This window comes from Acanthochromis polyacanthus, chromosome 16, assembly GCF_021347895.1.
Source record: "Acanthochromis polyacanthus isolate Apoly-LR-REF ecotype Palm Island chromosome 16, KAUST_Apoly_ChrSc, whole genome shotgun sequence".
NCBI lineage: Eukaryota > Metazoa > Chordata > Actinopteri > Pomacentridae > Acanthochromis > Acanthochromis polyacanthus.
Window position 1 is genome coordinate 9,000,686 of NC_067128.1, and position 20,820 is coordinate 9,021,505.

General features: G+C 40.3%; 1 protein-coding gene across 1 annotated transcript; it reads left to right on the forward strand.

The window, feature by feature from the left end:
- Window positions 1–4,315: 4,315 nt before the first annotated feature.
- LOC110948023 (apolipoprotein B-100-like) lies at window positions 4,316–20,671 on the forward strand. The gene is made up of 28 exons (XM_051936759.1): window positions 4,316–4,617; window positions 4,779–4,808; window positions 5,668–5,780; window positions 5,908–6,053; window positions 6,140–6,287; window positions 6,409–6,561; window positions 6,725–6,849; window positions 6,962–7,047; window positions 7,153–7,597; window positions 7,728–7,842; window positions 7,925–8,071; window positions 8,155–8,366; window positions 8,460–8,655; window positions 8,748–8,927; window positions 9,021–9,224; window positions 9,313–9,483; window positions 9,591–9,796; window positions 10,175–10,357; window positions 10,449–10,579; window positions 10,672–10,882; window positions 10,971–11,143; window positions 11,342–11,505; window positions 11,592–11,701; window positions 11,788–12,161; window positions 12,640–18,618; window positions 18,708–18,819; window positions 19,054–19,240; window positions 19,332–20,671. The coding sequence occupies exons 1-28, from the start codon at window positions 4,563–4,565 to the stop codon at window positions 20,313–20,315; spliced, it is 11,340 nt and encodes a 3,779-aa protein (XP_051792719.1). The 5' UTR covers window positions 4,316–4,562; the 3' UTR covers window positions 20,316–20,671.
- The last annotated feature ends 149 nt before the right edge of the window (window positions 20,672–20,820 follow it).

Here is a 20,820-nt window from a genome sequence, read left to right on the forward strand (position 1 = left end):
AATTCCTTATTATCAATATGTCCTAATAATTCTCTTAAAGACCTCCAGCTGATACAAAATGCTGCAGCCAGAGTTCTGACAGGAACCAGTAACAGAGATCATATTTCTCTCTTATTAGCTTCTCTTCATCGGCTCACTGTAAAATCCAGGAGAGAATTTACAATCCTATTTCTCACACATAAAACTTTTAATGACAAAGCTTCATCTTATCTTCAAGACTTTATCTTACAATATCATCCTAACAGAGCCCTTTGCTTGCAGACTGCAGATTTACTTGTGGTTCTTAGATCTTCCAGAAGCAGAATGGGAGGCAGAGTCTTCAGTTATCAGCTCCTCTGCTGTGAAATCAGCTCCTAGTTTGGGTTTGGGAGGCAGACACCCTCTCTACTTTTAGGATTAGGCTTAAAACCTTCCTCTTTGATAAAGCTTACAGTTAGGGCTGCTCAGGATCACTGCTGCTATAGGTTTAGACTGCTGGGGGATTCCCATGATGCACTGGGCTCCTCTCCCCTACTCTCCTCTCTCTCACTTTTCCATCCAGTTATATATCACCATTACATGTCACTAACTTTTTTCTTTCCCAGAGTTCTGTGTTTGTTCTCTCTGGATCTGGCTACACGTCTCTGATTTGTAGTTTTTGGCCTCAAAATGTTCATTGTTCTCTGTGTATTGTTTGTCCCAAACCCCCACTTCATCTCCTCTCTCACTCCGACCAGTCGAGCAGATGACCATCCTGGCTCTATCGGTCGTTTTTCCTCTCCCAAATAAGGGTGGGTTTGTGTTTTTTGGTTCTTAAAGGAACTTTGGATTTTGTCTGTTCAAAATTTGCAAGGTCTTTACCTTACTATGTGAAGTGCTAAGAGATGACTGTTGTGAATTGGAGCTATATATATGAAACAACTGAATTCAGTAGTTTTTAGACTACTGTGATGGACTTTTAACAGGTGTAAATCACAAACCACTCAGCTCACTCCAGCTAGCACAGAATGCAGCTATTGGATGTTTAACTAAAAGAAAACATGACATCATGCCATTTTCAGCCGCAATGCAATGGTTACCGATTTGTTTTAGGATTCATCTTAAAATTATGCTTTTAGGCTTCATAGCCAGGCCACAGAATGTGCTTTACAGTCACTCTACCTCTATCAATCAATGTATAACAGGATTTTTCCTGTCAAGACTTACCATCATTTCACTTTGTGTATTCATATTACTATCACTGTTTATGTGCTTTTCATATCTCTGCCTTTTTTGTTTGCTATGTACAAAGCACTTTGCAGCACTGGTATTGAAAGGTGATATACAAAAACCTTTGTAATAGTGTTAGAACACATGTAATATTGAGTGGCATGGTGCTGGAGTGGTTAGTAATATTGCCTCACAGCAGGTTCAAACCCATTGGTTTCTTCATTGGCTTCCTATGAAATTCCGAATAGGATTTATAATCTCTTCTTTCTGAACGACCAATCTCCATCAGCCTTATTGTGCCATATCATCCTAGCAGAACTCTTCGCTCTCAGACTGCATTCTTACTTGTTGTTCCTAGAATTTCTAAAAGTAGAATGGGAGGCAGAGCCTTCAGCTATCAGGTGCCTCTCCTGTGGAACCAGCTCCCAGTTTGGGTTTGGGAGGCAGACACCCTCTCTATTTTTAAGCACAACTGGCTTCTTCTTCAGCATCCCTTAGTCATACCCCCAGTTACGCTGCTATAGACCTAGGCTGCTGGGGCACCTCTCTGGATGCACTGAGCCTTTCTCTCATTACCAGTGTATTTACTGTATTTACCACTATTGCATTACTGTACATTCACTTTGTGTCCCCCTGTGTCCTTTCTCCTAGTGTCCCTGGTCCCAGAGCTGGATGGGCCCCGGGCAACCACAGATCAGACACTTGCTTCTGATCTGTGGTTGCTGTCCCACCAACTGGTTGAGTCTTCATCATGTCCACTGTAGGGTGTTGCTGTTGACTTTCCTCCAGCCCACTGCTTCCAGCTGCACATTTCCACCAATCTACTCTGCCTTGACCATACTATACTTGATATGCTCATCTATGCACTGTTTGCATCTTGCTTACCACCTGTACATACAGTATATTTAACCTCTTGAGATCCAAGCTCTGATTGGGCTTACATTTTAGATCGCTTCCAGTTTTTTGGGATAAGGAGTAACCATTAAATAAAATAATTGGAAAATGTCTTATATCTTAATATTAACAGTACGCTCTTATTGAAAAAAGTATAGAATTGTAAAGTAGAATTGTAATTGCCACTATATGAATTGAATTGAATTGAATTGAATTGAATTGAATCTGGGACCCTAGTGAGGATAAAACGGTGTATAGAGAATGGATGGATGAATGAAATGAATTGAATTGAAGGGGCTTTTTTATGTAGAGTTTGTATGTCCTCCCTCTAGGTTTTCTCCAAATGTTCCAGTTTCCTTCTACGGAAAACATGCATGTTAAATAGGTGAGTAAATATATGTGAGTTCATGTGTATTCTGCTTTTCACCTAATATCAGCTTGGCCAGACTTCAGTTCCTCCTTGACCATGAGGATAAAACGGACATATTGAGTGGATGGAAGACATAACGTTGCTCATTCTGGGAAGGTGGGGCTTCTCAGATACACCAGAAATGCAAAGACCAAAGTATAATGTATAATGTATAGTAACTGTGTCTGAGTACTTGACAAAGCTTGACATGCTTTCAGAATAGAGCAGACACACTTGTACTAAATGTTGTTTGTAATGCCATCTACTGGTTTAAACTGAGATTTGTCAAACCACAATGAACTAGATATTTACAGCTTTCATGTCTTCTAAGTAATAAACTGCAGGCGATATATATATATATATATATATATATATATATATATATATATATATATATATATATATACACACATTTTGAACTATAATAACTTTACTGTCACTATTTGTCAGTTTGAAATACATAATGCATGATTCACTGTGTAATGCTGTATAGACTTTATCTTTATTTAGTTAAGTAAGGGCCTTGAATATTTTAAAAAAATTATTTTCATTGCAATTGCGTACTCAGGTTTATGGCTCAATCTAGAAAATAGCTGTGCTGATGATACTGACACTAATATGAAGTGGGTATCATTCCTAAAGCCTGTGAAAACTGAACTTTATACAGCTTTTGCATAACAATAAATTCTCATAGCCTAATAAGCAACAGCCAAAGATAAAGATTGAGTTAAAAATATCTTTATTGTTCATTAGGAGCAGAATTTTCAAAATAGTGTCCTTCTTCAGTGCTGTTAAGATATGGTTTGATCAGATGTGACCTGGTAACATGAGCAAGCAACCAGCACATTTAAATGTTGCACAATGTCTTAACTAGTAAGGAGAAATAAAAATAAAATCATCCAATCTGTCCTCCATTTGGCAGAAGACTGTGTGCTCCTGCAGGCCTGCTATTCATTGAAGCTGTGGCTCTAAGTTGCCCCGCTATTAGCTTTGCAAAATCTGGGTCATGGCTTGTACATTATTGATATCTGTGAGTCAGCTGCACCTCAAGATGATTTCACAATGTCTTAGGTTTGACCGGTGCTTTCAGATAAGTGTATTTTCATCAATAAGGAGATAACCAGTTCTGAGAGTGTAAAATGTAATTTCATGTGCAAAAGATCATGTCTGCGCAGCGAGCAGAGACTGGAGTCCAATGATAACAACCTGACCAGGTTCAGTGCGTTCAAGCGCTGCAGCAGTGTGGGTTATGTAATACGTGGCTCTCAACTTCACACCCCAAGGAAAACTGAGAAACTGAAAATGTGGGGAATGTTTTAAATTCTAGATCTTGGCTTCTAGGCAAGAATCAAAAATCTATATTTTCACTGTATTTCTACACAGCAAAATTTCAATTGGAGGCTCCCAGCTATAGATAAAAGATAGAAAAAGGCATACTATACACAAATTAAATAAAAATCCTCAAATATGTAAATATGTATACAGAATAGAGACATTTTAAGTATATTAAACTAGGAAATAATTTGTAGAAGTCATAATATTATATGTCTGCAAATCCTTTCATGCAAGAGATGAAAAACACCTTCATTTGACTTCGTAGATGAAGGCAATGTTCTGGTGCAAATGCAGTTTTGACATAAACCTTTATTTAAATGTCTCTTTGGGATTCATTGTCTTGAGACTGTTGGAAACCTGGATGAAACTCACAACTGTGAACTTATAGGTGACCCACAAGCAACATCTTTCACAGCATTTACTCTGGAATGACATCAATCAGCAATGATGAAGATTATATGAGTTATTCTGTTATGTTTAGATGTTTAGAATAAACCAGATGTGTTTGTGATCTTCATCCAGTCAACACGAAAGACACCCTGAACCTCAAATCACATCCAAGGAAGGTTTTATGAAACCAATTGCCTTTGTCCCTCCACATATAGTTTGGACTTTGGAGCTGGGGTGGTACAGGTAAATCCCATGTTGCTTTCATGCAGAGCACCCTCGGTATAAAAGGCCGAGGTGGAGGTAAAGTCCTCAGTCTCGTCTGAGTACTCACCAAAGGAGACCCACCATGCGGGACTCGAAACTTTGTCTTGTGATACTCCTTATCACACCAGCCTTAACTTGTAAGTATGTTTTAAAGTCCATCATGTATTGACTGGGGTCCCATGTATGTAATTTACTAGTACTTAAAGAAACAAGATGATAACTCTCTTTGAGGTGAAATACTGTGTTTGAAAGAGAAAACTGGGGTTTTTCATCTGCTGTCTTCTGATTGTCTTTGCAGATGCCCAAGATGAGGATACATCTTGTCTGTGTAAGTCTGTTAAAATGATGTGTTAATATTTTGGAAGTATATTGAAGTTTGGTTGTAGCACATTATGGGTTAATCCTCACAACCCTAAACAGTTTCTGGGTGTTTCTTTCCTCCAGTGGGCTCTTTTTTTTTATCACTGTTTAAAGTCCTGTACCTCTGTGGAAACAGCACAACCAAAGCTAGATGTAGAGAGAACTCAGAAATGTCTTCTTTACAGTATGACAAATTTATAATGCCACTAACTCTTGACCAAAAAAGAACAAACAAAAGTTTAGTTGTTTTCAAAAATGCAAAAATGTAAAAATGTTTTTGCCTGCATTTGTTATGAATACCAGAAAAAAGAGTGACTCTATATTGTACAGATATTCACATCTAATTTGTTTCAATGCTTGCCTCCTATCTGCTCTGTCTAAACACAGCCTGAGGTTTGGCCTAAAGCTATACATTTATGCCACATGACTGCTGTTTGCAGCTTTGTCACTCATGGCTTCACGGTGTTTTTGCAGGATTTGATCCAAGTAAACAATTTATTTTTGGTAAATTGTGAATGAGACACATACAATACAGTAATTCTGATGAAAGACCATGATTGTGAGCTTAGATTTGGATGATTTTCCCAACAACATTGCAATTATGTGTTCATAGACTGAAAGACAGGTGAAAATCTAAAGAGCATTCCTCTCTTTTTCAGTTTCTAGCTATGATCAATGTTGTCATTTTGGTTATTTTTAAAAACAATAACATGCCTTTTAAGCCGACCATCTTGTTTAGGGATTCAGAGGGTTAAGCTGTACTACTGACACACCATACTCATGTCATGCAGAGCTCTACTTAAAAAAGAAATGTTTTCTATTTACAGTGAACAAAAGGTACAAAGCCTACCACAAATATGAATACATGTATGAAGCTGAATCCTTGAATGCCATCAATGGAGGTTCACATCTCAGGAATGGCCCTAAGGTCACTTGCAAGGTACATGTTGCTGTGCTTTAACAGCTAAATTTCATTATTTTACACTCTGTTAAACTCATGTAATATACATGCTTGTCTTTCTACACTATTTCTCACAACGAAATGCTGTGATACTGTTTTGAAACAGGTTGAAATTGAGGTTCCTCGGGCATGTAGTTTCATCATCCGTACAACTGGCTGCCAGCTGAGCGAGGTGCTCGACATGGACCCAGAGGGAAAGCCTGTGTTCAGTCCTTCACCCAGTTCTGATGCCTTTGCTGCTGAAATGGAGAAGTATGTTACACCCAGTTGCATTTATGAACCTTGTACAATGAAAAAACTGCAGGAATAAACAATAAAATTCTTAAATTCTTCTGAAGATATCCTCTGAAGGTCGTGGTTGAGGGTGTGTACAATGTGAAACTGTACACTGAGGATGGCGAGACAACAACAGCCCTGAACATCAAAAGAGGTATCGTCTCCGCCCTGGCTGTGCCTCTGGTGGAAGAAGACATGAACAAGAACATGGTAATTCTCTTATTTTCAAATGTGGATCTACATTTTTTTAAACACCCTTACTTTGTCATGCAAGAACTGCTTCTTCATATGTGACTGTGAACACTCATATCTCTGTTTGCATCTGTTTCAGCCCACTATCCATGGTATGTGCAAGAGCCAGTTCACCATCAACGCTAGAGAGGACATTGCAACAGACATCAGCCTCACGAGGGATCTGTCCAGATGTGACAAATTTAACCCAATAAGAGATCACACCAGTCCTCTGGCACTTATCTCTGGCATGGTGAGATATTCAAGCAATGGATATGTGTGTCTGGTTTGTTGAGACTATTTGGGACTTAAAATTTTTTTTAAAAAGTACAGCTCTATAATGATTCTGTCTTTAGGATGTGTAATCGATTTTCCACAGCAGTGTTCAAAGCATGCACATTTTTTCTATCTTTCAGCACTACCCTCTTGCTCAGCTGATCAGAAGCTCCCAAACCTGCAACTACAAGTTTGACAATGAGAAGAAACACATGACCTCTGGCTCCTGCACTGAGAACCACATCCTCATTCCCTTGTCACACAAGTAAGACTTTACGGCTATAGTTGTACCATATTCTATTCTGTGACTATATGTATTGGTATGCCTTATTAAAGGGTTTTTACATCACTTTTAACTCTGCATTTTCTCTTCACAGAGGAGAATATGGAGTTGCCAACATTGGAAAGCAAGAACTGACTCTGGTTCAGGTTTCTCCTCACAGAGACAGAGTATTTTACCTCAGTAAGCTCTTCTTCTTACCTCTGTTCTTTTCATTTTGGGCTAATTTTTAAAAAACAAATTGAAAGTATCAATAATGAATTCAAAACCTCCGCTTGCATATTATAGGTGATATCATGAAGGAGCTTCACATGGATGCTGTTGAGGACAAGAGTGTTGTCCAGGATAAAGATGCAGCTCTGAATCTCCTGAGAGAACTGGCCACTCTGTCCGAGATCGACGGCGACAGGAGGGCCCTCCTCTTCCAAAAGCTGGTCTCCATGGTCCGTGGAATGAAGACCAAGACCCTGACTCCTGCCATTCCTGAGGCTCTGGAAGTGTCCCGTGTCCTGACCTACCAGGTTCTGGCTCAGTGTGGAACCCCTGAGTGCAGCAGCGCCATCATGCACATCCTGAGAACCTTCGACACCACCTCGCTCGAGGTTGATGCTGCAGTTTTCGCGATGGGAATCATGTCCAACCCCTCTGCCCTCCTGATCCATGACTTGCTGGAGATGGCCAAATACAAGAGCAGCAAGCCCATCATGTATTCCCTCAGCAATGTTGTCAAGAGGTAGGTGAAGAGAGCCGAATTTATTCCACTGAGAACTTCCTACTACTAAAAAAATAATAATAATGTTTGCCCGTTGCACAAAAAAAATCGACAGAGTTTAGATTCTAATTCAAAAATGTTTCTATGAAAGATTTTACAAAACTGAAGAAAAACTGATCCCTGAGATTTACTCCGTTGCTGACTTCATGGCTGCCCAGTTGGGTGACTGCACTGGAGACAAGGATAGCACTTTCATGACACTGAGAGTAAGTAAATTTCCCTATAGATTAAAATGTAAATTATAATCAACACCAATAAGTAGAATATTAATGTGCCATTGGATTCTAGGTTATTGGAAACATGGCTCCAGCTGTGATTCCTGCTGGTCCTGTCCTCAGAGGTGCTGTGATGCAGTGTGTGAACCAACCTGCAGCTTCTCCAGCTGTGCAGCAGGCTGCCATCCAGGTGTTCAGGCTGACTCCCGTCCCTGAGGAGGCAAGTCGACTAGTTTAATTTGTTTATTGGAGAGCTTGCTGCTTCTATGGTCTTTTAATGACAATGATTTCTCTTGATTACAGGTGAGGGACGTCTTTATGCAGGTTCTCTTGAATAGCGCAAACCCCGTGCATAAACGCATTGCTGCATATCTGGTCCTCATGAAGGACCCCTGCCCAAGTGAACTGACCCAGCTGGCTAATGTCTTGCCCCGTGAGCAGGACCAACAAGTCAAGAGCTTTGTCATCTCCCACATCACCAACATTTTGTCCTCAAGCGGGCCTGAGACCCAGGAGTAAGTGCAGACAAGCACTGCTAAATGATGTGCATGTGTCCTGATATAATCTCCACTAGTAGTTCAAATGTGTTTTCTTCTTCTTTTCTACAGACTCAGACAGAAGATCCATGATGCCCTGCAGGATAATGAGATTGGAACCATTATGGATCCCACCAAGTTCTCTCGCAACTACAAGATTGGATCCTTGGAGGGCAACATGATCTTTGAGGACACCAGCTACCTGCCCAAGGAGCTCATGCTTGAAATGACACTGAAGGCATTTGGCTTTGACATCGACATGATGGAGGTACACTTTTGGAATTATTTCATATAAACTTTGCGGTGAGGCATTTTTTTTCAGTGAGTTAACAGTAAAGAAAAAATGTATCACCTTTGCAGATTGGCATGGAGGGCAAAGGATTTGAGCCAACAGTGGATGCTCTGTTTGGAGAGAATGGATTCTTCCCTGACACTGCCCTGAAGACGATGTACTTTGTCTCTGACAACATGCCCCGGAGAGTCAGTGAGTTCCTGCAGAACATGATACCTGCTCACAAAAGGGACAGAATGAAGAGACAAGTACTGAGATTTGTATCTATTAAGATATTAAATATCTTGAATTTAACAAAGTCAATGGATTTCTTGACATACTACGTTTATGTACATACGTAGACCTCCCACAACTTTATGAGAGAGATCGGACGTAACCTCAACAAACTGGTGAGGGAACTGAAGTCTGCTGAGTCTCCAGAGGCGATGGTTTATCTGAGACTTTTGGGAAATGAGCTGGGTTATCTAAGGACCAATGAAATGGAGAAAATGGCCTATTCTGCTGCCATGATGATCGACAGCATGCTTAAGATCTTCCCAGCTGATGTAAGGAAAAGTTATTCTTTTCATGTATATGTTTGATAAAGTAACATTAATTGTTACTTTGTTTGCATCTGTGTTATTTCTTTGACAGGTAATGAGGGCACTGATGACTAAGGCTGACAACACAATCTTTGCTCATTACATCTTCATGGACAATGAGTTCTTCCTGCCGACTGTCACTGGTGTGCCTCTGAGGGTTTCACTGTCTGGTACTTTCACCCCTGGTATCAAGGGTGGACTTAAGATTGCTCGTGATGACATGGTAATCATATTAAAAACTCTTTGTATATATGTGCATCATAGCCAATGAACTCAATACTATTTCTGTATTCATCACAAGTCATGAATGTCTACTATGTTTCCGCGCAGAGCGAAGTGACCTTCATGCCCTCCGCTGGCATTGAATTTGTGACTCGGATTGGCTCCCACATCCCAGAATATGTCAATTCTGGATTAGAAATGCACACAAACATGTTCCATGAGAGTGGTCTCAATGCCAAGATCCTCGTTGGAAACGACCAAATCAAGCTGACCATTCCTGCTCCAACGAGTCCGACAAAATTCATCAAAATATCGTAAGCCAAGTAGATGTTGTTATTAGCAGTCACACATAAGAAGATTTACATCCAGTAAATCAAGAGCCCCTAGAGGAAAATTATAATATGAACTTTTCATTTCTGGTTCTGGGGCAGTTATTGAATCAAAGTAACTACTGAATACTGATGGTCATTGAAAATAAACAAGATATACAGTATTTAAAGACAGTTACACTACCCTAGAAGTAAAGAATATGAGGAAGTGATTCATCGTATAAGATAAGGTTGACCAAGATAGCACATAAAACATTCTTGGTGAAGCTATGTACCTTTATCTGAGACCTTGTTCTTAAAAAAAATTTTGTATCATTTTTCATCACAATCTAGTGCTGTTTTCCTTTTAACTTTTCCTACCAGAAACAGCCTTGTTTCAGTGGCAGGATCAGAAGTGAAGACCATCCCTCCTATGGTAATGGACAAGGTTGATGTTCGTGAGTGCACTCCAGTCTTCGCTGGAATGAAATACTGCTCTGAACTGCAGTACACTGATGCTTTCTCTCAGGAGACCGCTCCATTCTTCCCCTTCACCGGAGACAGCAAGTGAGCAAGACTCTCTGAACCACAAGCAGATAAGTCTCTTTAAAATGAATTATTTAAGTAGGATTGCTAATCAATTGAATTACGTAAACAGATTGGCTGTGGAGTTCCATCCTACTGGTGAAGTCACTGAGTACACAGCCACTGTTGAATACAAGCTGCTCAAGGAGGGAGACGAGGGCCGGCAGAAGATTGACTCTGTGAACTTCATTCTGAGGGCTGAGGGTAATGTCTTTTTTTTCCTAAAACCACAGCCTCGATTTTGAGAAGTTTTATAAGAGTTGTTTAACAGTACTCTTTTCGTTGGTCAACAACAGGTGCACATCCCACTGAAGCCATAGCAGTCGTGAAATACAACAGAAAGAAGAATGCAATCACAGCCGACATCCAGATCCCTGACTACGATGTGGAGGCTGGTCTTAGGTTGGGTGTTGTTGATGGAAACACCAAGGGCAAAGGAACCCACTCCATCTCTCTCGATTTCATCAACAAGAATATCCCTGTGCTCTCTCTGGTTGGCCGTGCCAAGTAAGAAAGGAACTAAAAACCCTCCTTTAATAACACTGTAGTTGCCCCTTTGAGCCACAGTAAGCTGACTAACTGGTTCATCTTTTAGTCTGAAGGCCATGAAGGAAGGTATGCTGCAAGTTCAGCTTCTGGTCCCCTCAATCAATGCTGATGCCACTGTCACCGCTAACATGAAACGAGATGAAGAGTTGGAATTGGAAGTTAAGAGCAACTTCAAATTGATGGAAACAACATCTGAACAGAAAATCACCATAAAATATGGTACTATATCCTTCCAGTAACCATGTCTTTCCTCCCTTTCTGCATATTTACTCTCTGTGTACTTGTTTGTTGTCACATTAGCTTAGGCCTAATAAAATGGACAAGACTTCTTTAAAAAACAGTGTAAAAAACCCAACCCTAGTCAGAGGATATTGAGGAATGTTTTCCAACACTATCTTCTCAAATTTTCCGTTACAGATGCCAGCAAGATTGAGGTTGAATTGAAGTCTGATGTGGACTCTCAGATCTTAGATGTGCTGCCACATTCTGACATGATTAACAAGTATGGTAATGACCTTCTTGACATGCGGGTAGGAGAGATTGACATGAAGGTCCGTCAAATCTTCAAGGAATTTGTGGAGGTAAGAATAATTTTTCATCCAGTTATTTTTGTCACATTTTCTTGATTTATCAGCAAAGCATATAACACAATTTCCATATTCTATAGGCAACAAACAGCCACTTGCAAATGTATACAGCTGATTACCCTTACATTCAGAACTTCAGAGTGCCTGATTTTCCTGAGATTACACTGCCAGAGACACTATTCCTGAATGTGTAAGTCAGACAGAACTTAGTGATAAATACGATAACTTCACAAATTACTATTGAAAATGTTTACATTTTTCATTTTTTTCTCATAGTGAGACCAAGGCTGTCTACCACTTCAACCCTGAGCACTACACCATTGTTATACCTCTGCCTCTTGGAGGAAAGTCAACAGAAGATCTTAACTTTCCACCAGCTTTAACTACACCTAACTTATATTTACCCCAGTTTGGACTGGAAATTTCCTCTGTGGAGATTCCAGTCCCAGAGTTTGTTTTCCCTGAGAGCCTTACCTTTCCCCTTCCTCTTTGTGGCAAAGCTGAGGTTTTAACTGCGATGAGGAGCAACTTATACAATATCGAGGCTTCAGCGGCTGCTGGCAAAGATGTTATGGAAACACCAAGCTATTCAGCAAAATTTGATGTGAAAGGAACCTCTCCAATTGAGATCCTCTCCATGAAGATGGAAGGTATTTGATAGTAAATTATAGTAATGAATCCAGAAATTGTACTACTTTTTGTTTTAAATATGAATTATAATACTCAGAGGAGCAGTGAAAGGTATACAGGCCTTACAAATCCAATGGAATCAAGAAAGATAACAGTCCTGACAGGGCCAAACTGTGTGATGCAATGGTTTTTACTGTTTTTCCACTGGTAGTAAAGCTCACTTTGGACATTGTTATGCTAATCAGTCTTAGCTAATTAACGACATTTATGGTTTAATTACAAACATAACATCAAGTAAGGTCTAAAAGTTAAAGCTAAAATAGGGTCTTCAGTTTCTTTATATCTGTCCTATACACTGTTGCAGTGTTCTCCAATGAAACTACATGAAGCTAGAGGATTGCGTAAAATTGTGATAGTTCATCCTATGAATGCAAATGAACCTTAAACTTTTGTCAGTTCAGTAATTATTTTTATTTTCTTCTTTTGTCTTGTATTTAGGCTCTGGGATGTTGGTCTCCACTGATTCCATCAAAGCACAGCTGAAAAGCTCTTTGACCCATAAATTCATTGAAGCCACTTTTAGTATCACTGAGGATGCAACCATCACAGATAAAATCAATTTGAAATCTAGCAGCAAGATGGAAGCCAAAAGCCCACTTGGTCTCAGTGTTGTCCTTGAGCACAATGGCATGTTTGGAATCAACACTGAAGAAATGTCTGCTAACAATAACTTTGAGGGGAAGATTGCAGTTGGACCCATCTATGGCAAGACCACTTCAACCCAGTCATTCAATATCTTCCCATTCAGACCAGAAGCAAAGTTTGATTCTACTGTTCAGTTAGACTCCACCTTTGTTAAGGCCCAGAACACAATTGCTGCAACACTTCTCGATGGTGAATTCTCAGCTGTGTCTAACACTAATGCCTTTGAAGACACCTTCACTCATGTTGCTGACGTTTCCTTCAAAGACAGCAAGCTGTCACTGAAATGTGATGCAAATGCCTTTGCTTTTGGTATGAAGATCCGCAACCAAGCGGAAGCATCTGCTGGTGCCGGTGAAATGATCATGAAGATGGAAACAAATGCAGACCACTCTGACAACCGTGTTTACTCTCTGCTGACTGCTTCTCTTGATGTCAATGGTCTGGCTGTCAACAGCGATGCCAGTGTCAATCTTCTTGAGAACGAGGCTACTCACAAGGCTTCTCTGAAAATGAACAAGGATGGTTTGACCACAAGTGGAACAACTACCCTCCAGAGCCCCCTGTTCTTTGAGAACACCTTTGATGCTGGGCTTGATTCTACAAGGGCCTCTCTGTCCATTAACAACAAGGCAGCAGTCGGTGATATGAAGGTTGACAATGCCAACACTCTGATCATTACTCTCTCTAGGCTTGACTTCACCTCAAAGGCTGAAGCCACTGCAAGTGAGTGTGCCTCTTACACTCATGATGTCACCTTTGACCTGAAACCCTACAGTGCCTCTGCAAATGTTAACAATAACCTCAAACTTCTGAATGCCAACTTCATTAATGAGGCACAACTGCAGGCAGAACTTTACAAGATGGACCTGACTGGAAGCCTGAAGGCCATCTATGGTGAGGAAGAGATCAAGCACACCTATCAGGTCAGTTATGCCGATATGAGCGGCAACGCAAAGTGCAGCACCACTGGAAAACTCTTTGGGACTCACTTGAGCCACAACACTGAACTCGAAGTTATCGGTCTGGCAGCTAGGATCAGCAATGATGCCCGCTTCAACTCACAGCCAGTGCGCTTTGACCACACCATCCGTTGCAGCATTGTTCCTTTCGATTTCAATCTTGACGCCATCTTCAATGCTGATGGAGACATGACCATGTATGGAAAGCACAGTGCCCAGCTCTATGGCAAGTTCCTTGTGAAAGCACAACCTCTGGCTTTTGCCAGCTCACATGAATGCAGAGCATCAGTGAACCAGCAGCTGAACAATGGTTTGTCTCTTGAGACAATTTTTGACCACAACATGGATACTGCTCTGTCGCTCCAAGAGCAGAAGACCAGTTTTAGAATGAAGTCTAAATTGAATGAACATGTCTTTAATCAAGACATAAATATATACAACACTCCCGAGAGAACCGGAATTGAGGCTTCTGGTACCATCTTAACAAACATCATCAACTCAGTCTCTGCAGACAACCAGGAGTTCGCCATCTCTGGCTTCTTAAAGTATGACAAGAACAGAGACTACCATATAATTCAGCTCCCTCTGATTGAAATTCTGCCTGCCTTCTTAGAAAACATCAAAGGATTTGTTGTGCATTTAGCAGAGGCACTGCAAGACTACATCAACAATGATGAGGTCAGGGCTAAACTTGAGGCTCTTCCCGAGCAGCTTAGTGACTTTGTTGCTCAAATGAATACTGAAGAAAAGGCAATCCAACTACTGCAGTCTTTCACTGATTTAACCCAAAACTATGTCATCTCCATGGAAGACGTGGAAGCCTCTTTGAGAAACTTGAAGATTACAGTTGAGAAACTTCTGGCTGATTTCACTGTTTACCTCCAGAACTTTGTTAGTATGATGAAGGAGACTATTCTTAGTGGCAACTTCCCAGAGGGCTTTGCTCAGCAGATTCAGGACATGTTAAATGCCATTAATGAGGAGTTTGACATCAAGGGTATGCTTGTGTATGTGATTGACACCATAAGAGACACGGTCCATGAGATTGACCTGGACAAACTAAAGGACACCAGTATTGCATTCCTGTATGATATTGATACCAAGTATGAAATCAAGATGAATCTGAAGGATTTTATGAATTTTATTAGAGAAATGATTGAGAGATTTGACTTGGCAGAGTTTGTTAGTGATTTGGTGAGATTCATTTCTCATGAAATTAACCATTTCATTCAGAACCTTGTCAATGAGATGCCTACAAAGATTCTCAGTGAAGCAATAGACAATACTTTGAAAATCATTGAGAATCTCAACATTGTTGATAACATTAATTCATTCTATGCCAAGATGAGAAAATTGATTGTAAAGTTTGAGTTTGACAAAAAGGTTCAAGCTGTCTTGGAGAAGGCTGTGGAGCTCATTAAACAGTACAGGATTGAGGAAACCATCAGTGCTGCATTCAAAATGGTGAAAGATGCAGACATTCCTTCTAAACTCATGCAAGTCTTCCAGGACGTTATTAACTATTTGAAAGAAATAGAGATTAAGGATATCATTTACAAGCTGAATGCATATATTGGCATTATTGAGGAAAAAATTAGGTCATTTGATTATAATGACTTTGTAGATCACTTCAATCAAATAATTGCAAAGTACACTGCTTATGTAAACGACGCGATCAGATCTCTTGAAATCCCCCAGAAGCTTAAGGCATCAAGAGATTTCGCCAACTTCATCATATCCTCTGTTAGGGATTCTTTAGACCAACTGAGAGAAGTTAAAATTGCTGCAAAGGACATCATTGACAAGATTGTGTTTAATAATCTGAGGCAATTTTCTGAAATTTTCAAGAAGAAAATTGTGAAACTGGATGTGAATGCTGAAATTAACACTTTTATCCAGTGTGCAAGCCAGTGCTACACAAAATTCAGAGCATTTGTCTCTGGTATACTCACCAGTGTAGCTGATCAAAAAATCACCAGGGAGATACTGCAGATCATCGAAGGGCTTGTTTGTGGATTCATGGAAGCTGAGCTGAGTATACCAGCCTTCACAGTTCCTCTCACCGATCTTGTTGTACCTTCCATGACGGTCAGCATAAAAAAGCTTCACCACTTTGAAATCCCATCACAACTGGACATTCCTGAGTTTACTGTCTTGAGCTTTCACACTGTGCCAGCCACTACCCTGTCAATCAGTGACATTAAACAGAGAATCATTGACTTCATTGATTCAATTCTCAACCTTGAGCTCGAGATGTTTAACATTGATACTTCATTTGGACACCTGACTTCAAGCTACCTTCCCACCCTGCCTGAGTTGTCACTTCCTGAAATTACAGTACCTGAGTTCTCCTTTCTCACACTTCCTCATTTTTCAGCAGACAAACTTGTGAACTTTCCTCTTGAAATGCCAACAATGAAGCTGCCAGCAATCCCCAGTGCGCTTTTGATTCCAGCATTTGGTAAACTGAGCTATGAGATAAAGATCAACATCCCCATCTACACTGCTTGGAATGCTGCGCAAGTCCAGAACTCACTTGATGTGGATGGCAATCCACAGTTGACAGCTTTTCTGACTTCACAAGGAACATCTCCAACATTTGAAATCCTTAATTTCAATCTGGATTCCAATGTTCGGATTGACATTCCCAAAGAGCATCCTATGACTTCTCGCGAGACCCTAAAGTTCACTCATGATTTCTTTGCAGTGGACCACCAAGCATCTGTAACATTTTCTGACTTCTCAGCTCAGGCTTCAGCTAAAACCACAATAAAGGCCAACACAGCACCCTACAGTGCTGAGCTTTTAAATGAAGCTTTCTTAGCCACCAGAGGTGGTTTATCTGCATCTGTTGACACCTCCTATAAACACTCACTCAACCTTCCTGGTGTGACTGGTGAGGCTTCTGCTACTCAAAAATCTGTGGCCCACCAAGAGGGTACCTCTATTACATTTACTGTTGAAAATCAAGGCATTGCCTCCTACAATTCTCATCAACTTACTCACAAGAGTGACTTACAAGTCATAGCTAGTCCAGATACAGTTAAGGTGACTTTGACTGTTGATACAGATGCATTCCTTTTAAAGATGAGACAGACCCTGAGCGCTGATTTTGTCCTGTTCACCAATTTAAAGTTTGATGTTCGCTCTGAAGCAGAAGGCCCCGCAATCAGAAGGAGCCTTTTAGAGGGATCAGTAAATGTCAATCTACATGACACAAAGCTCGAGGTTAAGGCTACCCATAGTTCAGATCTAACTGGTTTTATCAGCGGTCCCTTAAACAATGTGATTTACGTTGTTGTCTGTCCCACAGAAGTTGTGTTTAACTTTCAAAACAAGGGAAATACAAGGGTCAATTTTAATGATGCTCTTACTGCCAAAATTGATCTGCAGAATGACTACTCAGCAACCTTAAGACCTGACAATCAACACTTTAACACTGTGGCTCTGGCCCGTCTTAATCAGTACAAGCTGTTGTGGAATTTCACTGTCGAGAACAAAGACAAGGAATTTGCTGTTCTTGCTGCCGTGGAGGGGAAGGCAAATCTTGATTTCCTGACGAGGCCCATCAGCATTCCTGAGATTGACCTGCCTTTCATTGAATTCAAGACCCCCGCCATTAGTAATCTCAACTTGTATGACCAAATGGGGCTGAAATACATTTTGATTTCCCCTGAACAGAGTGTTGATGCAGAGGTTAAGATGGTTTACCAAAAAAGCCAAGCTGACCCCTTTGCCAAGAAAATTCGTTTGATTCCCTCTATGGGCAACGTAATTACAGAGCTGTCTTTCAAGTCTGCCATCATTAATCTGAATGTCAATGCTGGGATGGATGCCGAAGATGATCTTGTGTTCCATCTTGGAGCCACCACTGCCTCTGTGTTTGAGGGTCTAAAAGCCAAACTTGACGGCACGACCAGTCTGACCACCAAGAGAGGAATCAAACTGGCCAATTCCCTGTCCCTCGAAAATCCTCACATTGAAGGCACTCATGGCAGCACCATCAGCGTGAGCACTGACACTTGGGAAACTGACATGTCTGTGGCTACTGTTGCAAAGGTCGCCCTGCCAAGACTCAACATGCAAGTAAACCAAAATCTGGTTGCAGACACCAAAACCAAAGCAAATGCTGTCTCCAGCTTTAGAGTGAAGGGTAATTTCAACATCCCTATGATCAAGTATGATGGAAAGGCTGAGGCAGATCACAATCTGAAGATGGAAGGAACTTTTGAGTATATTTCTATGGAGTCCTCTACCAGAGGAAGCATGGATGGCACAGTGTTTGAAGAATATCTAGTTTTGGGAGTCCTGGACAATGAGGCAAATCTATACCTGAACAGTGATGGCTTGCGTTCAACTTCTAAGGTTACTGCTAACGCCAAGCTTAACTTTGGTGCAATCAAAGTCATTGGCATGGATGTAAATGAGAATCTGGACATTGAAGCTTCCCTGAGCCGTGTGTATGCAGTGCTAAAGTATACTGGCAACAACGAGGCAAACGTGTTCAATTTCAATACCAAGGGAAAACATATTGCCCAGGCTACTATTGACTTTGCACCAACCTCTTCCTTGACTGCTGATGTTGAGATTGACGTGTCTCAGCCAACCAGCCTGGGTGACTTCACTATCTTTGAGAAGACTGTTGCTGAAGTGACAGCTGCCAAACAGATGATCTCTACTAATGCTAAGTTTGCCAGCCCAGTATACACCACAAGCATGGTCATTGAGGTGGAGGGCAGTATTCCTGTCTTCAAAATCATCTATAAGTCGTCTGCTACCAGTCCTATTGTCATCTTGGAATATGACCTGGAATGTAAGTTTTTTTCTTTGCATATGGTATAAAATCACATTAATTGAAAACCATCATTGCAAGATTGAACTAAATTAAATGTTTTTCTACAGCCTCCACTACCATAAACGTTGAACAAGCTGGCCTAGGCCTGACTGGGAAGACGGTTTTTAGAAACAACGATTTTATCATGGACATTGTCCCCATTCTTTCACATACATTGAGGTAAAAAATAAAATAAAATCAGCACACTGTGTTATTTTCATACCTATTTATTATTTTACAGCTATATTTTGACTAGTTTCGCTAGATCACATCCATTTTACTTAATTTCTAGAAAATACACCAAGATGAATAACATCCGTGACTGCTCCCTATAAAATTGTTCTGTTTTCCTTCTGTAATGTTAATATATATATATATATATATATATATATATATATTTGTTTGTTTGTACAGTGGCTCTCATGTCACCTTGAATGTGGACATAACCAGCCCTGATTTTACTGATGTGAATTTGCGCTACGCCATTCGCAAAGACGGAATCAGTGCCACAATTTCTATTCCATCTACTGGTCTCCTTGGTCTTCAGCTCAATGGCAAGATCCCATCGCAGTTGAACGCCAGGCTTTATGGCCGTTATGCTGTAAGGACCTCATATTCATATTATTTGCACATTTATAATAATCAACGTTTTAGCATCTAATTTGTTGTTTTGTTATGTCTTTGTTAAACAGTCCGATCCTGGGAAAGATGTTGATATCGCCACCATCAGAGTTTCCAACAAGGGGACAGACAAAAAAATGAATCTGAAGTTGGGCTTCAACATAGAAGCCCCGGAAATTATGCTCAGCGGATTACAGGAAAAGGTTCCTGCCATCACTGCTTGTTTGTCTAGCTTTGCTGAAAAACATCAACTATTCGGACATGCTGCTCTGCTGAAGAACATCATAATGGACTCTGTTGAGGAGGCCTATAACTCTGCAAACACGCATGAATTGCATCTGAGCCAGGTGTCCATCCTCTTTAGGAACACTGTCGCTCAGTACCAGAAGAATGTTCAGGTCTTCCTGGATGCTGCCATCAGGGTCCTGAGAGATACCCGGGTCAAATTGCCCGGCTCTGAAGAGATGACCCCTCTCATTGAGGTGATCAGTAAGCTGACCACTAGAATTACCAACATGCTAGAGAAGCCAAGTCACATGGTGTCTGTTAATGTTGAATATGCTTTCAATGCAGTGGTTGACATCATCAGTAAAACTGAAGTTACAATGCCTGATGGCGATGTCATAGCTGGAGCCAAAATAATCGAACAAATCAAGGAGTGGCTGAAGACTATGCCTAATCCTGTTGTGGGTATTTTGAAGCATCTGAAGAGTTTGGACATGTCTCTGGAAAAGCTGGGTGACGTCCTAAAAACCTTTGTTGACAAAGCTCAAGACTTTGTTGATAACAGCCTGAAGTCTGATTTCCTCGATACCATTGCTGTCTACATTAATGCTTTCTATGTTAAACAAGTAAACTTAATGAAAACAGCCAAAGAGTGCTTGAACTTAGTTATGACCACCGAATATATGAATGACATCAACTATACTCTGAATGGTATCAGATCCGCAGTGAATCAACTCAGAAGCACTGTTACTGACTATGTGCAGCAGGCTCCTGCTCAGTATAGGTCTTATTTAAAACTAAAGGGTAAAAAGCTGGAGATTAGTATTTAATTTCACCTCATCATCATCTAAAAAAAAATCTGTAAGTTGTTCAATAGTTGTTCAACATTGGTTCAAAGTAAATGGGAAAAAAGAGATCAACATTTATTTGTCTTTTTTATTTTTGTTTAAAACATGTGAGGGGAAAAATGCAAATTGTCACAATATTACATGTTTAAATCGCATATATTAACCTGTATACCATTTGTTATATGTCAAAATTTTCTGTTTACGTATCAGTGGTGTGAAATAAAGCCTATTTACTGAATGGTGCTGAGCTGCAGTCCCTTTTTTACCTTTGTATGTATAAAATCGCTTGCAATGAGCACAGGAACCCGATTTTGGATAGGTTGGCATAAATTAATCAATCTGAGACAATACTGTAAAATCACTGAAAACAACCATCTTTTTAAAATACTGTCATTTTCTATAAATAAAATCCATCTGTGTAAAACTACTTAGTCAATACGTCTTTTTCTGTGTAATTGTTTCTAATTCATACAGTATAGTAATACAG

Excerpts from the sequence above, each read along its gene's own strand:
- LOC110948023 (XM_051936759.1), top strand. The coding sequence starts at position 4,563 with ATGCGGGACTCGAAACTTTGTCTTGTGATACTCCTTATCACACCAGCC. Across the intron at positions 6,054-6,139 it reads TTTGCTGCTGAAATGGAGAA|ATATCCTCTGAAGGTCGTGG; the intron begins GTATGTTACACC and ends ATTCTTCTGAAG. Across the intron at positions 7,843-7,924 it reads GCACTTTCATGACACTGAGA|GTTATTGGAAACATGGCTCC; the intron begins GTAAGTAAATTT and ends ATTGGATTCTAG.